The sequence below is a fragment of the Crinia signifera genome, chromosome 9 (genome assembly GCF_055691185.1).
Source record: "Crinia signifera chromosome 9, ASM5569118v1, whole genome shotgun sequence".
NCBI classification, from domain to species: Eukaryota; Metazoa; Chordata; class Amphibia; order Anura; family Myobatrachidae; genus Crinia; species Crinia signifera.
In genome coordinates this window covers 127584692-127601256 of record NC_139225.1, presented here as the reverse complement: position 1 = coordinate 127601256, position 16565 = coordinate 127584692, and the positions used below count along the sequence as shown (strand labels likewise).

Genomic DNA, 16565 nt, shown 5'->3' with positions numbered 1-16565 from the left:
AGCGTAGCGAGGCACCGGGCCCGCTGCGTGGTGAGCGCAGCGAGCCCGCAAGGGGGGGCGATCCACGTCCCCCCCTTGTCGGCATTTCGGCTGTCGGGATTCCGGCGTCGGGATTCTGAACGCCGGGATCCCGACCGCCGGGATTCAATACTGAATACTGAATCCGTTTTTTTCTCTGCTCTATCAAGGTAAAAATACAGCATCGTATTAAATGCCAATTATGTAATTGCTTTGTTTAAAATATCTACTAACAGTCCTGACAGATATATGTTGGGATGTTTGTATAAGCTGACATGTTTCCATTGTATACACAACTGTTGTGTAAGCTATAGTTCTCTGTTATCAGACACTTTCTGCAATATTAGCCGGATTACCAACAGGCAGCATGGCGTGTATAGGAAAATACCTGCAGAACAACAATGGTAATAGAATAACATTATATTGGTATTCGTATTGTTTTAAACATTTTCATACTTTAATAGTCCTTTAAACATCAATATATAGGGTATACAATGATATAAACTGTATGCACATATATAAGGTATAAGGAAATATATGTATGCCTAGAAAAAGAACTAAAGCTACTGTACCTGACCATATATCTCAGAACAATTAAATATATCCTTTACAATGATCATTGTATCATCATAATAATAATAACAATTATAATATTGTTCGGAAAAAGTACAAAAAAGATAGATCTGTGTAGGCATGTATATGGGAGGAAGGTAGATCTGTGTAGGCATGTATATGAGAGAAAGGTAGATCTGTGTAGGCATGTATATGGGAGGAAGGTAGATCTGTGTAGGCATGTATATGGGAGGAAGGTAGATCTGTGTAGGCATGTATATGGGAGGAAGGTAGATCTGTGTAGGCATGTATATGGGAGGAAGGTAGATCTGTGTAGGCATGTATATGGGAGGAAGGTAGATCTGTGTAGGCATGTATATGGGAGGAAGGTAGATCTGTGTAGGCATGTATATGGGAGGAAGGTAGATCTGTGAAGGCATGTATATGGGAGGAAGGTAGATCTGTGTAGGCATGTATATGGGAGGAAGGTAGATCTGTGTAGGCATGTATATGGGAGGAAGGTAGATCTGTGTAGGCATGTATATGGGAGGAAGGTATATCTGTGTAGGCATGTATATGGGAGGAAGGTAGATCTGTGTAGGCATGTATATGGGAGGAAGGTAGATCTGTGTAGGCATGTATATGGGAGGAAGGTAGATCTGTGTAGGCATGTATATGGGAGGAAGGTAGATCTGTGTAGGCATGTATATGGGAGGAAGATAGATCTGTGTAGGCATGTATATGGGAGGAAGGTAGATCTGTGTAGGCATGTATATGGGAGGAAGGTAGATCTGTGTAGGCATGTATATGGGAGGAAGGTAGATCTGTGTAGGCATGTATATGGGAGGAAGGTAGATCTGTGTAGGCATGTATATGGGAGGAAGGTAGATCTGTGTAGGCATGTATATGGGAGGAAGGTAGATCTGTGTAGGCATGTATATGGGAGGAAGGTAGATCTGTGTAGGCATGTATATGGGAGGAAGGTAGATCTGTGTAGGCATGTATATGGGAGGAAGGTAGATCTGTGTAGGCATGTATATGGGAGGAAGGTAGATCTGTGTAGGCATGTATATGGGAGGAAGATAGATCTGTGTAGGCATGTATATGGGAGGAAGATAGATCTGTGTAGGCATGTATATGGGAGGAAGGTAGATCTGTGTAGGCATGCATATGGGAGGAAGGTAGATCTGGGGAGATGTAGGGTTTAATTTAGCTTTGTTAGCAAAGCAAAAAAAGCACACAAATGGACAAAACCATGTAGCACTGCAGGGGGGATCTAAATTTCCCTGCATGTAACTTGCAGGGAGATTTAGATTTGGGTGGGGTGATTTCAAACTGAAAACTATATTGCAGTGTATTAATAAAGCTGTTTAACATCTGTGGTCTACGTAAAAAAAAACAGACAGTATTTATACTGCATAGAAACATTATAAATGTATTTGCACCCCTTGCATGGCAACATGGTTTGTTCCAGATACAAAATTACTTACTTTTATTCTTTATAGAATTTGGCTGATGTGTCGGGAGATGTAGTGGGGAGGGAGGTTGATTTGTGTGGGGAGGAAGGTAGATCTGTGTGGGGATGTATAGTGGGGAGGAAGGTAGATCTGTGTAAGGAGATGTAGTTGGGAGGAAGTTAGATCTGTGTGAGGAGATGTAGTGGTGAGGAAGGTAGATCTGTGTGAGGAGATGTAGTGGTGAGGAAGGTAGATCTGTGTACATCTACTTACACAGATCTACCTTCCTCACCACTACATCTCCTCACACAGATCTACCTTCCTTAGCGGGTTGAATGTAGGACTTTTGCATAAATCCCAGGCTGTAAGTATTGGCGGAGGCTCCGTAGTGAGGGCGCGGAGTCTAACCGCCCAGCTGTCTTCTCCAGGGACCCCCGCAAGGAGGTTTATATTTCGTTTCGTTTGGACAGCAGGTCGCGGCCCCTCACTCTGACAACTCACTTATGTACAGGGACAGACGGTCTGCAGGTAGGCCGTCTGAGTGTGAGGATAGCAGACCCGTGTAACTGTAGCGTAAAGACCGACTTAAATGGTAACTTAAATGGCCAACTTGGCTTGAAAGGGTCTGGAAGGTAATAACGGTAACTTAAATGGCCGACTTGGCTTGGAGGGACTATGGAAGGTGATAACGGCTGACTTGGCTTAAAAGGCTCTGGAAGGTAATAACGGTAACTTAAATGGCCGACTTGGCTTGGAAGTCTCCGGAAAGGAACGAACTGAAACGTAACAGGCTGACTTGGCTTTAGTACGGAGATGGGAGAAACAGGATCTGGGAATAGGCAGGAGCTGGACTTCGGAGATAGAGCTGGAATTGGAACCGTTGTACCACACACAGACACTGGAGGCTGCTGCAGAGCTATGCTGCTGACAGCTGCAGAGTTGTACCAGCAGTGAAGCTTACAGCCTGCTGGGATGTATAGCCCTGCCCAGCTAGGTCAGGCCAGCCCTCCTCCAGAGAGGAGATAAAGCACCTCCTGCCTGCCGGTCATGTGACCCGACCAAGATGGCAGCGCCCAACATGCCGCCGGACCCGCCGCGGACCTGGGAGCTGCCACACCAGCCTGCCCCCCCAGACCCTCTCAGCCCAGCACCACCACGGTGCCAAGACCGATGTGCCCAGTGGGGTGAGTAGCCGCTGCCGGGACCCACGCCGCGGCCGGACAGTGAGGAGATGAAGTTGGGAGGAAGATAGATCTGTGTGAGGAGATTTAGTCATGAGGAAGATAGATCTGTGTGAGGATATAGTGGTGAGAAAGTAGACCTGTGTAAGGAGATATAGAGGTGAGCAGGTAAACCTGTGTAGGGAGATAGAGTGGGGAGAAAGGTAGACCTGTGTAGAGAGATATAGTGGTGAGTAGGTAGACCTGTGTAGGGAGATATAGTGGTGAGAAGGTAGACTGGTGTGGGGAGATATAGTGGTGAGAAGGTAGACCTGTGTAGGGAGATAGAGTGGGGAGAAAGGTAGACCTGTGTAGGGAGATATAGTGGTGAGTAGGTAGACCTGTGTAGGGAGATATAGTGGTGAGAAGGTAGACTGGTGTGGGGAGATATAGTGGTGAGAAGGTAGACCTGTGTAGGGAGATATAGTGGTGAGTAGGTAGACCAGTGTAGGGAGATATAGTGGTGAGAAGGTAGACCTGTGTAGGGAGATAGAGTGGGGAGAAAGGTAGACCTGTGTAGGGAGATATAGTGGTGAGTAGGTAGACCTGTGTAGGGAGATAGAGTGGGGAGAATGGTAAGTGAAGAAGTAAGCCATTGCTACCAAACTAGACATCTTCTTGATGATCATGAATAAATTGTGATATGAGGATTTAGTCTGGAGTGTAGAGAATTTTTGGCCTGGACAGAAGAAATTAAATGGTCTACTAATGTCGTAGCATCGCCATGTCCGGCAATGTGGCGAGGGGATGCAATTAGCTCTTTTAGGAAATAGCCCTGCTATTTTGAAAATGATCAGTGCCTTTTATTTTTTAATTTGATTTATTTTGAGTATGTTACACCAGAGGGAAGGGTAGGTGTTCTTCAGACCCGAGCCACACCCCAATAGGAAGGTGGGTAGGCAGAAATGTAATTTGAGGTCCAGTTTATTTGCTCCTAGTTGTAGCACTCATAAACCGGTGTCTAGTGGACCTAGTTCTCAAACAAGCAAGTAAATGTTCAAATGACTAAAGTTTAGGGAGTCAAAATAAACTGCTATTCATGGACCTGGTGCTCAAGACCTATCCCCTTAATACGCGGGTTTCAACAATTGTATTCTAACTGAAAAGCTTGTGATCATGAAAGAAAACCCACAAAACCAGCAGGTCTGTCTATATCCAGCTTTAGATGATTTGTGAGATTTCCAGGAGGATATCATTCAGTAGACAAAGTAGCAGCTTTGTGCAGCTGCAAGTAGACATATCAAGGATACAACCAAATTATTAGGATTAGCTTATTGCTGCAAGTGGGGAACCATGTAGTAGAATATATTTATGAAGTTATTTTTACCAACGCATTCCAAAGAGTGGATACAAGCATGACTTACCTCTAGCTTTTTGAGCTGGTCATTGACCACGGTAATGTCAGGTATGGGTTCTACTGGCTGTAGTTGTTCTTCCAGTCTATACAGTTTCTTTCCAATGTCTGTATAATTTTGCACCACCAAGTCGGCCTTATTCGCCTGGAAGAGTTGCTGGGCCTTGGCTTGAGTACTGGATTCGAGCTCCACCCAACACTGACGGATCTCTTCAAGCTTCTTCTTCACCACTCCGGCCAACTCTGGCTTTTCTTGGATGAGTTGGTGGCCTTCCTTTGCAAGAGAAAACCAAAAGAGTATGTTCACATATGTCTGCTTGTCAATAATAGGATTTTTTAGATAAATGCATATGTGCAAATTTCCCCATGCCCTGTATTCTCCATGTAACATTTCCCTCGCCTAGAAATACCTATCATTTAGTTGGGTGCCGGACCGTTTCCCAACAGTCGGGATCCCAACAGTCATTACCCCGATGACGGGATCCTGACAGTTAAAACCCTGACACTTGGGGTCCCATACATGACCCTCGGGGTCCCATACATCACCAGTGTATGAACACGCAGACATAGGACTAGATCCAGGATTCCTGACCAATGTATGACCACACTGATATGTGATTAGATCCAGGATTCCTGACCAGTGTATGACCACACAGACATGTGACTAGATCCAGGATTCCTGACCAGTGTATGACCATGCTGACATGTGACTAGATCCAGGATTCCTGGCCAGTGTATGACCATGCTGACATGTGACTAGATCCAGGATTCCTGACCAGTGTATGACCACGCAGACATGTGACCATATACTGTATGTCGGGATCCCAACAGAGAGCATAGAGCTGAGGTGATTTATCACTGTGCTACCATACTGACTGTGATTAGACCGGTGATAGATACCTGGTATGTGATATGTTGCAGGTATGTGATCTTGCATACCACAAAGGCTGACATGTGAACAGACAGGATTACGTATTATGTCTGAGCTGCTTTTACTACAAATGGTTAAATGATGTTCTTTTTTCTTTTTTTGCTGACAAGGCGCAAGACCAAGGAATTCTGGTGGGGAACTGCTGACATGTGCGTAGATCTGGGATAGTTAGCCAGTATGTGATCAAGCTAGCAAATGACTAGAATCACGCGTGTCCATGCTGACATGCGACTAGATCTGGGATTCTTGCTCCATGCGTGACCATACTGACAGATCACAGTATCTGGGAGTATTAACCCACGTATGACTAGATCCATTCATTTATTATAACTAATAACGGCTATTTATAAAGGGAAATCATATTCTGCAGAGCTCCATCCATGATTTTTAACCAATGAATGACCATGCTCACAAGTAACTAGATCTGGGAATCTGATCCCATGTATGACCATGCTAATGTGATTAGATCTGGAATTCTTAATTAGTGTGTGTGTGATCAAGCTGACATGACTAGGGGCCTGATTCAATTTTGTTAGCAAAACAAAAAAAAAGCATGCAACTGGGCAAATCCACGCTGCATCGTGGGGGGGCATATGTAACATGTGCAGAGACAATTTGATGTGCAGGGTAAATACTGCCTGCTTCTGCATGGAGCCCACAATTATTAGACAACGTTCTTTTTCTCTGCACATGTTACAGATGTCCGACCTGCAGTGCAATATGCTTTTGCCCAGTTGCTTGTTTTTTTCCTTTACTGACAAACATGAACCATGCCCTAGATCTAGGATTCCTGACCAGTGTATGACCATGCTGACATGTGACCAGATCCAGGATTCCTGACCAGTGTATGACCATGCAGACATGTGACTAGATCCAGGATTCCTGACCAGTGTATGACCATGCAGACATGTGACTAGATCCAGGATTTCTGACCAGTGTATGACCACACTGACATGTGACTAGATCCAGGATTCTTGACCAGTGTATGACCACACTGACATGTGACTAGATCCAGGATTCCTAACCAGTGTATGACCATGAAGAAATGGGACTAGATCTAGGATTCCTGACCAGTGTATGACCACACTGACATGTGACTAGATCCAGGATTCTTGACCAGTGTATGACCACACTGACATGTGACTAGATCCAGGATTCCTAACCAGTGTATGACCATGAAGAAATGGGACTAGATCTAGGATTCCTGACCAGTGTATGACCACACTGACATGTGACTAGATCCAGGATTCCTGACCAGTGTATGACCACACTGACATGTGACTAGATCCAGGATTCCTGACCAGTGTATGACCACACTGACATGTGACTAGATCCAGGATTTCTGACCAGTGTATGACCACACTGACATGTGACTAGATCCAGGATTTTTGACCAGTGTATGACCACACTGACATGTGACTAGATCCAGGATTCCTAACCAGTGTATGACCCTGAAGAAATGGGACTAGATCTAGTATTCCTGACCAGTGTATGACCACAATGACATGTGACTAGATCCAGGATTCCTGACCAGTGTATGACTATACTGACATGTGACTAGATCCAGGATTCCTGACCAGTGTATGATCATGCAGACATGTGACTAGATCCAGGATTCCTGACCAGTGTATGACCATGCTGACATATGACTAGATCCAGGATTCCTGACCAGTGTATGACCACACTGACATGTGACTAGATCCAGGATTCCTGACTAGTGTATGACCATGCAAACATGTGCTTAGATCCAGGATTCCTGGCCAGTGTATGACCACACAAACAAATGACTAGATCCAGGATTCCTGACCAGTGTATGACCATGCTGAAATGTGACTAGATCCAGGATTCCTGACCAGTGTATGACCATGCAGACATGTGACTAGATCCAGGATTCCTGACCAGTGTATGACCACACTGACATGTGACTAGATCCAGAATTCCTGACCAGTGTATGACCATGCTGAAATGTGACTAAATCCAGGATTCCTGACTAGTGTATGACCATTCAGACATGTGACTAGATCCAGGATTCCTGACCAGTGTATGACCATGCTGACATGTGACTAGATCCAGGATTCCTGACCAGTGTATGACCATGCAGAAATGGGACTATATCCAGGATTCCTGACCAGTGTATGACCATACTAATATGTGACTAGATCCAGGATTCCTGACCAGTGTATGACCATGCTGACATGTGACTAGATCCAGGATACCCAGCTGGCACAATTTATTAATGCAAGGTAGTTAAGTCAAAATATAACGTTTAAATGAAGTGTATACGCTCTACTACATGTATATTACATAGGTTATCTCAGGTCTCCTATCCCTGCCAAGCTATAGCACATCAGCTCATCCCTCTGTTATATTAGTCGAACTTGTCACTCTGTGATCCTGTGTCAGTCAGATGAGGTTTTCCTCTGGTTGTTAGATTAGCAGTGAAGGTAACTAATATGTCACACTGGACTCCCCACAAACCATGTTACCAGCTGACTTGTGCAGCAAAGGGATTAGAATCTGATATTTCACTCTGTTATGCCCGTATTTGATCCTGTTATATTCCTTCAGGCAAAGGGGGCAAAATAATCGGATTTAATGCAAATTGTGGCTGGCTGCAGAAGCTGAGATAAGCCACTCCGAGGGATGCCTGGGAGTATATAATATGTCACACGTGTGTGAAACGCCTGCATTCAATAAATCTGGGTCATGCAGCTAGCACCATATAATGTGACAGTAATTAGAAATAATTACAATAACACAATATTAACCAGATTACTGGTGTTGATGCATCTTATTGTAACTTGTGTGACCAGGCCCCATCCCAATGAGCCCCCCCCCCCCCCCCACTTGCCAGCTACTTTAATCAGCCCTTATTGCGCTGCTACCTTATCCCCTAAATAAGGGTGTGCAAACCTGTCATATCGCCCACGTCATATTCATATATAAGCCCGTTAGCCATTACATGATTTGAGCAATAAATAAAAAAAATGTATGGTCACAACAGGAGAAAATAATCAATGTGTAGCAATGCCAGGTGGTTTATTACACAACATGTAACAAATCATATACACAATACTTGACATGATACCGGTACATTTTGGTAAACCTCCAGGGTACAAACACTAGAAGCCTGTAAGCCTGCCTGTATGTAAGATGGCTGATACTGCTGGACTCATTCTAAGAGTTTAACATCTTACGCCAATGTTCCGATAATAATTTATTTTCAATACTGACTGAAAAGAAGTCCCTCTTCTGTGCTGTGTGCGGTAATCAGCTGTCATTGTCACAAGCTACAATCACATGGAATTTACACACATACAACATTGCCGCTTGTTAATAGTATCAGGTACATATTGAGCAGTGGGGTTAAACATATCAGCAGAACCCTTGGATATTTGTCATCAGGTTTATGTGTTTTATGCTGAGGAATACTGATTATTACAGGAGACGATGTTTGCATCAAAATCCAGCTGCTAATCCGATCTACTTGTCCGCAGGAAACGTGTTTTAGCAGCAAATATTAAATTGCCAGCTCTTGGGTCCCGTCTAAAGCTAGTCGGTACTGTTCCTGACCTCAGATCAGGACACAGTGCACAACTGTAAACAATGGCTGCAGCTATGAGAGGAAATAGCAGTGTAGTACCGAGATTCTGGCTTACACTAGTACTGCAGCAGAATGCTAATCACCGCAATAGAAGGCACTGGCATTTTTCTCATCCTACTGAAGAGCTAAATACCAAGTTTTAATCCTTTAAATGGAACGAATACCGATCGCTCTAGCAAAACATGACCCCTTCCACTCACGATGGGCAAAGCAGGTGCCACAACTACGAACGCAATTTAAATTGTGCCGCATCTACGGAAACATCCTGGCAGAACAGCACGCAGTGCCAACACAGGCTCGCCGCTATACAGCTGGGAGGCAACTTGTGTGTGGGTCCATCTTTACATAAACACAACAACACAGCATATTGCCATTGGTGCACAGCCGTACATATACACAACAGCATAAAATGCTAAAGTTATAGGATGTTGCCGGATTTAGGACAGGTATCGTGGGAGTTATGCAAATAACTACTGCGAATGTCACCAAATCTACATTGCAGCTCTGCCTCCAAATACAGGGAATGGATATCAGGTTACATAAGCAGGCGGTAATACAAATGATGTAGGACCCTAGAACTAACGTTTCTGACAGAAAACGGGTTGGATATAAATACATTTTGACCTTTGAAGAACTGTGTGTCCCACATTTTATTTATAAATAGAATCACATTCACTTTATTGTTATGCAGTAAAACATATAGCTATTGCCATGCACATATTACCTTATGAAAATTATTAGAATAATGGTCATCATCTACACATGCAAAGGCAGCCATTTCATGAACACAGTCAACCACTTCACAATGACCCCAGTTTGTAGTGTACCAATAGGCAGCGTCTTGTTGAATACCACTTGCCCCCAGCCCGCCCCCCCCCCCCCAAGATGATGATGTACCTCGCGGTTATGATGGATTCCTAGAGAACTGATTGGTTCAAATCTCATGGATAGTGGTTCACAGTACAAAATGGCTGCCCAAGTGTCTCAGTGATGTCATAAACATTGGCTCAGCCAATTAAATGCCTGCCTACACTGGATGACAGTAACAGGCACAATTTAACATGAGTATAAACGGTACTTATGTAGTATCTGGGCTGCCGATTTTGAAATCAGGTCCATCGCATCGCATACGACCATATCGCATGCGATGCGATGGACCCGATTTTTCCATAGGATTCAATGTTAAAATGGACTGAGTCCATTTTAACATGGAATTCAATGGGAAAAGGGGTCCTTTTCATACCCCTACTATCCAAGTGGGCATGGAGTTGGATATAAACCTGTGGCGAGCGTAGCGAGCCACCGAGCCCGAAGCGTGTCGAGTGAAGCGAGCCCCGCGAGGGGACGGTATTCTGTGAGGGGACACAGAATACCGCCCCCTCGCGGGGCTCGCTTCGCTCGCCACGCTTCGGGCTCGGTGGCTCGCTACGCTCGCCACAGGTTTATATCCAACTCCATGCCCACTTGGATAGTAGGGGTATGAAAAGGACCCCTTTTTCCCATTGAATTCCATGTTAAAATGGACTCAGTCCATTTTAACATTGAATCCTATGGAAAAATCGGGTCATCGCATCGCATTGCATGTGATATGGTCGCATGCGATGCGATATCGCATCGCACTGATTGTATGCCTTAAGTTAAGGCATACAATCAAAAAATCGGCAGCCCAGATAATACATAAGTACCGTATAAACTGCTACCATGCTAACACAAACAAGAAATACAATCTAATGAGTTTAAATAAGCATTCACAGTTATGGAAAATGGTGCCAAATGTTCCTGAATTTACCACTTTCGGGCAAAACAACTCTGATATGTGATGAGGTAAATTTTGCTTTCTAAATAAATTCTGTATTAGTACATATATGTTATTTATTTATTTTATGGTGTATCATAGAAACATATAAGTCCAAATGCACATAACACCTAGTACCAACATTATATTAATGCTATTATATAATTCTGATGTATGAATTTGGTATCGCCAACATTTCATTCAAAGTCAAATTAAACTGTAAAAGGGCCTCACTTCAGAGTTGCACACCAAGGGCCTTATTCTGGTTGGTGCGGATATGTCCGCGTGCGTTCGTTCCGCCGATGTTTTGTGTTTGCGCATGTGCAGAGGCATATCTGCGCATGTGCGAAAGGGACATATGTCCAAATTCCGCATGAATTGTTTACACTACGAACAGGGGGAGGAGAGGGGCGTGAAGGGCTGTTTGGACTCATTACCATATGTGTACACCCCGCGTTTCATGGGCGTTCCCATGAAAACGCTGGGCGTACGTATGGTAATGCGGCCGTGACGCACGTGTAGGGGGCGGACATATGACATTGCCGGATGTCAGCTGCCCGCCCAGATCCCTGCTTTTGTACGGAGAAATGCCCGAGTGGTCTGAGCACGCGGGTGCTGCCTGACCACTCGGGCCTGCATTCGATGGTCTGCGACCATCGAATGATGGGGGAGGTTCCCAGAGATGGAGGAGGTGTATACCTGAGAAATCCACTCGTGCTCCATGCGGTCAGCTGCTTACCGCATTCGGACGCAGTGAGCGATCCGTACGAAAGGCGGGGTTTAGGACGCTTGGTCCTGGCCGCATATTCGGATCCGGCCGCACCAACCAGAATAAGGCCCCAAGTTCTGTATGAGTAAAGATCTGCACACTTGCATTTTCATGTGGATTTTATGGCATTTTAGAAGATGTACCACATAAAACATAATAGATACATGCCAATCATCATTATAAGCCTGTAAAGTTACTTGGCTTATGGACAATCAAAATTACACATTCCATAATGGGTATCTAAACATGTATGTTTAAAGAAATTGGACGCATTTCATGGGGCAGATGGAGTACATCCTAAAGGGGCATAGTTAAAATTGCACCACACGTACATTTGATATACCTCTTACAGTGGCCGTAAACTACAAGTTGTTGCGTATGGACAGTGCAAAAAAGGCAAAGTTACAAAGTGCAAGTTCACTTCTGTGCAACTCTAAATGTGGCCCTAAGTGTACAGCAATGTGTTCTAGAACACTAGTTCTCACTTTAAAGTTTAAATCTGGGAGCCAGCGGCTTACCTTTTCGATTTTGTCCAGCCAGCCCTTGTTCTGAGAGAGTTCAGCCGTAAACGCCTGATGCTTTAGCCATTTCTTGTGGAGTTTCTGAGACCCGTCTCGTGAGTTATCCCGAGCCATCAGTGTTTTCTCACAGATCCAGGCATCCAGCTGTGGGGGACAGAGATGACGGTGAGAGCACAGGGGCCCATTTTTGAGGATAGAACATGCCTCCGGAACATGCCTCTGTAGAATTACTTTGGGTGAGTGCATGTAGGAGAGGAGAATAGAAGCAGTGATCTGTTCTCCCTTGGTGCCATTATATACTGTGTAATGGGGAGGGGGGAGGAGAAGGAGATAGAAAGATAGTGATGTACTGGACAGGTAAATATATCACAGGGACTGGGAGAGGTAATGGGCACACAAGACAAACAGCATTTAGGGAGGGAGACGGACAGAATGAAATGAGAGAGATGTGAGAGGTGGAGGAATGGAGTTAGAAAATAAGGGAAAAAGAGAGGACACCACAAATGAGCAAGATACAAAGAGATGAGAAGAATGGGTGAGAGGGTCAGACAGGTGAGAGAACAAGGTGGCAAAGTGTCTAGGGATGGATGAGAGTGCGAGCGGGTGAAAAAGGGTTTAGAGATTGATGAGAGTGTGAGCGAGCAGGTGACAGAGATCTAGGGATGGATGAGAGTGTGAGTGAGCAAATGACAGTGGTACTATGGATGGATGAGCGTGTGAGCAAACAGGTGACAGAGGTACTAGGGATGGACCAGAGAGTGAGTGAGCACGTGACAGAGGTACAGAGCTAGGGATGGATGAAAGTGTAAGCGAGCAAATTACAGTGGGAGCGAGCAGTGTGAGCGAGCAGGTGGCATTGGATCTAGGGATGGGTGCGAGTGTGAGCGAGCAGGTGACACAGGTACTAGGGATGGATGAGTGTGAGCGAGCAGGTGACAGAGGTAATAGGGATGAATGAGTGCGAGCGAGCAGGTGGCAGAGGTACTAGGGATGGATGAGAGTGTGAGCGAGCAAATTACATTGGTACTATGGATGGATGAGATTGTGAGCGAGCAAGTGACAGAGGTACTAGGGATGGAAGAGTGTGAGCGAGGTGACAGTGGATCTAGGGATGGATGAGAGTGTGAGCAAGCAGGTGACAGAGGTAATAAAGATGAATGAGTGTGAGCGAGCAGGTGGCAGAGGGTCTAGGGATGGACAAGAGTGTGAGCGAGCAGGTGACAGAGGTACTAGGGATGGATGAGAGTGTGAGCGAGCAGGTGGCAGAGGTACTAGGGATGGACAAGAGTGTGAGCGAGCAGGTGACAGAGGTACTAGGGATGGACAAGAGTGTGAGCGAGCAGGTGACAGAGGTACTAGGGATGGATGAGAGTGTGAGCGAGCAGGTGACAGAGGTACTAGGGATAAATGAGTGTGAGCGAGCAGGTGGCAGATGTACTAGAGATGGAAGAGTGTGAGCGAGCAGGTGACAGTAGATCTAGGGATGGAAGAGTGTGAGCGAGCAGGTGGCAGAGGTACTAGGGATGGACGAGAGTGTGAGCAAGCAGGTGACAGTGGATCTAGGGATGGATGAGAGTGTGAGCGAGCAGGTGACAGTGGATCTAGGGATGGATGAGAGTGTGAGCGAGCAGGCGGCAGAGGTACTAGGGATGGAAGAGTTTGTACGAGCAGGTGACAGAGGTACTAGAGATGGAAGAGTTTGAGCGAGCAGGTGACAGAGGTACTAGGGATGAATGAGTGTGAGCGAGCAGGTGACAGAGGTACTAGGGATTAATGAGTGTGAGTGAGCAGGTGAAAAGAGGTACTAGGGATTAATGAGTGTGAGTGAGCAGGTGACAGAGGTACTATGGATGGACGAGAGTGTGAGCGAGCAGGTGACAGAGGTACTAGGGATGAATGAGTGTGAGCGAGCAGGTGATAGAGGTACTATGGATGGACGAGAGTGTGAGTGAGCAGGTGACAGAGGTACTATGGATGGACGAGAGTGTGAGCGAGCAGGTGACAGAGGTACTGGGGATGGAAGAGTTTGAGCGAGCAGGTGACAGAGGTACTGGGGATGGATAAGACACTTAAATGGGTGAGAGAGAGATCATGACAGCATAAGGATCCAGATAGGTGACAGAGATAAAATCACTAAACAGTAGATGAGAGATGATAAACTGCTTTATAAAAAAGGTTAAAGAATGAAGACATGGAATGCATGGAAAACAGACAGGTGAGAGATAGATCAGCATGGAAGGGACAGTCAGGTGAGAGAGAGTGAGAGGTCAGCATGGAAGGGACAGACAGGTGAGAGAGAGTGAGAGGTCAGCATGGAAGGGACAGACAGGTGACAGACATAAGAGATCATGCATGGAAGAGACAGACAGGTGACAGAAATCAGCATGGAAGAAACAAGCAGATGACAGAGAGATCAAGCATGCATGGTAGAGACAGACCGATGAGAGATATCAGGACTGTATGGAAGAGACAGACCACTGACAGAGAGAAGAAATGAAAAGGAGATGATATGAATAAAGAGGTAGGTGAGAAGAGACAGCCAGGTAAGAGGAACAGACAGCAGTACACAGGGAAAGCAGTCGCGTGGAAAGGAATAAACAAGAGACTGCAAGAGCTGGTGCTGTGTTGCCTACTGAAGCTGCTGTCAGTGCACAATGTCCTGTGATGCCGTTTGCTGCAGTGAGATCTGCTGTTCCTGTGAGGGGTGGGCTGCCTTATCCTCAGCGCGGACCCTTCAGCTGGACCAGGTAACGAGCATGGAGCCCCTACTATGCTGACACATGTTCACTGGCATCGTAGCAGATCCCCCTTGATGCACTGTCAAGGTGGGATGGTAGAATGATCCCACTGCAGTGAATGGATGGAGGGGGGAGGTTCCTGAATTTGATGCGTCATCTCCCCCCACCCCTTCTCCTATCCTCCAGTGCCTGCTTCAGTCTCTCCAACTTAATCTCTATTTCTTACTTAATTGCCTGATGGTTGCATATAATCTCTCTCTCTGTCTGACCCTCACTCATATATACTGTACCTTACTATGTCTATTTCTTATAGATATCATTTTTCCAAACACAGAGGCAGATGTATTAAGCCTTAAAAAGAGATGACCACGAGGGTGATAAAGAGTGATAAATGCCCAGCCAATTAGCTCCTAACTGTCACGTTATAGACAGTGTTTTAAAACTAGAGTTAGGAGCAAATTGACTGGACGCTTATCACTCTTTATCACCCTCCCCTTTTTTTTTAAGGCTTAATACATCTGCCCCACTGCCTGAAAAGTGACTGGAGCTCGTTGTCTCTTTATATCTATCTCTATATCAAAAAGGCCCCGTACATCTAAACCCTGTTACCCTGATTCAATCGGAACAGCAGATCCACGGACACTTATGAATGGTAATTATTTAATTTTTTTTTAACATTTTTTTATGGAACTGTAGGAATACAGCATATCAACAAAAATACAGAATGCAGTACAAAATAAAAAATCGCAATGTGGATCCACACTTTTTAACATGTTTAATTATCCCAGTTCCCCAACCAGGCTGCTGGGGGATCGGAGAAATGTGGCGATATGTTGGTAGTGTGAGAGGGCTTTAACTCAACTGTATTTATGTTTCTTTCAGGGCCATAACTACTGGGGGAAGGCTAGGAGGTCACACGCCCCAGATGCTGGATGGGGGAGGCATTGAGCTGAGGCAGTCAGTGGCACAACTGCGGCACGGGAGAAGATGGCGCAGGAGCAGCCAGCAAGCCACCGCGTTTCCAGGCCCAGCAGAATGGTAGTGATGTGACAGCCAGGCAGATAGCGGCGGGCTGGCCGGCGGTTTTCTGAGTGGGTCTGCAGCTATTAGAAATCTCACGCTGGGTCGTGAGCCAATCGCTTCCATTCTGCCTGGCTGGCGGCTGTCACTGCGAGTCTACCTCCACCGTGGCAACGAGCATGATACCCCCTTGCCAACAAGCATGTAATCCCCCGTAGCAACAAGCATGTAATCCCACATGGCAATGAGCATGAAACCCCCTTGGCATTGAGAAAGAAACTCCAAGCAATGAGAATTTAGGTAAGTGGCACTTATGTGGCATAATATGTAATGGGCATTACATTGTGTGGGGCCTCCTCATGACACATGGACACGCCCATTTCTGTGATCCCTCCCCGGAGGGCTGGACCCATGCACATTAGCTTTTCCACATTGTATATATACAGTTGCGTGGCGAGGTCCGAACACGTCAGTAAAGCAACAGCGTCAACTTTCATTTTTGCTAACTACTGGAACATTATCACCTTGCTCATCACTGTGACAGATTCTTATCAGAGCCCATGTACTAACAAATTACTCTTGATAA

General features: G+C 45.5%; 1 protein-coding gene across 3 annotated transcripts in view; it reads right to left on the bottom strand.

The window, feature by feature from the left end:
• The window catches only part of SPTBN4 (spectrin beta, non-erythrocytic 4), a 135181-nt gene that overhangs the window by 34785 nt on the left and 83831 nt on the right, over nt 1–16565 (bottom strand). For 2 of the 3 annotated variants that reach the window (XM_083159722.1, XM_083159723.1), the window contains exons 21-22: nt 12219–12365; nt 4612–4875 (exon numbers count right to left, since the gene is read on the bottom strand). In XM_083159722.1, coding sequence (XP_083015848.1) covers nt 4612–4875; nt 12219–12365 — 411 coding nt within the window. Of the gene's footprint in view, nt 1–4611; nt 4876–12218; nt 12366–14854; nt 15093–16565 lie in introns of those variants that run through there. The other variant, XM_083159724.1, reaches the window with a different exon arrangement.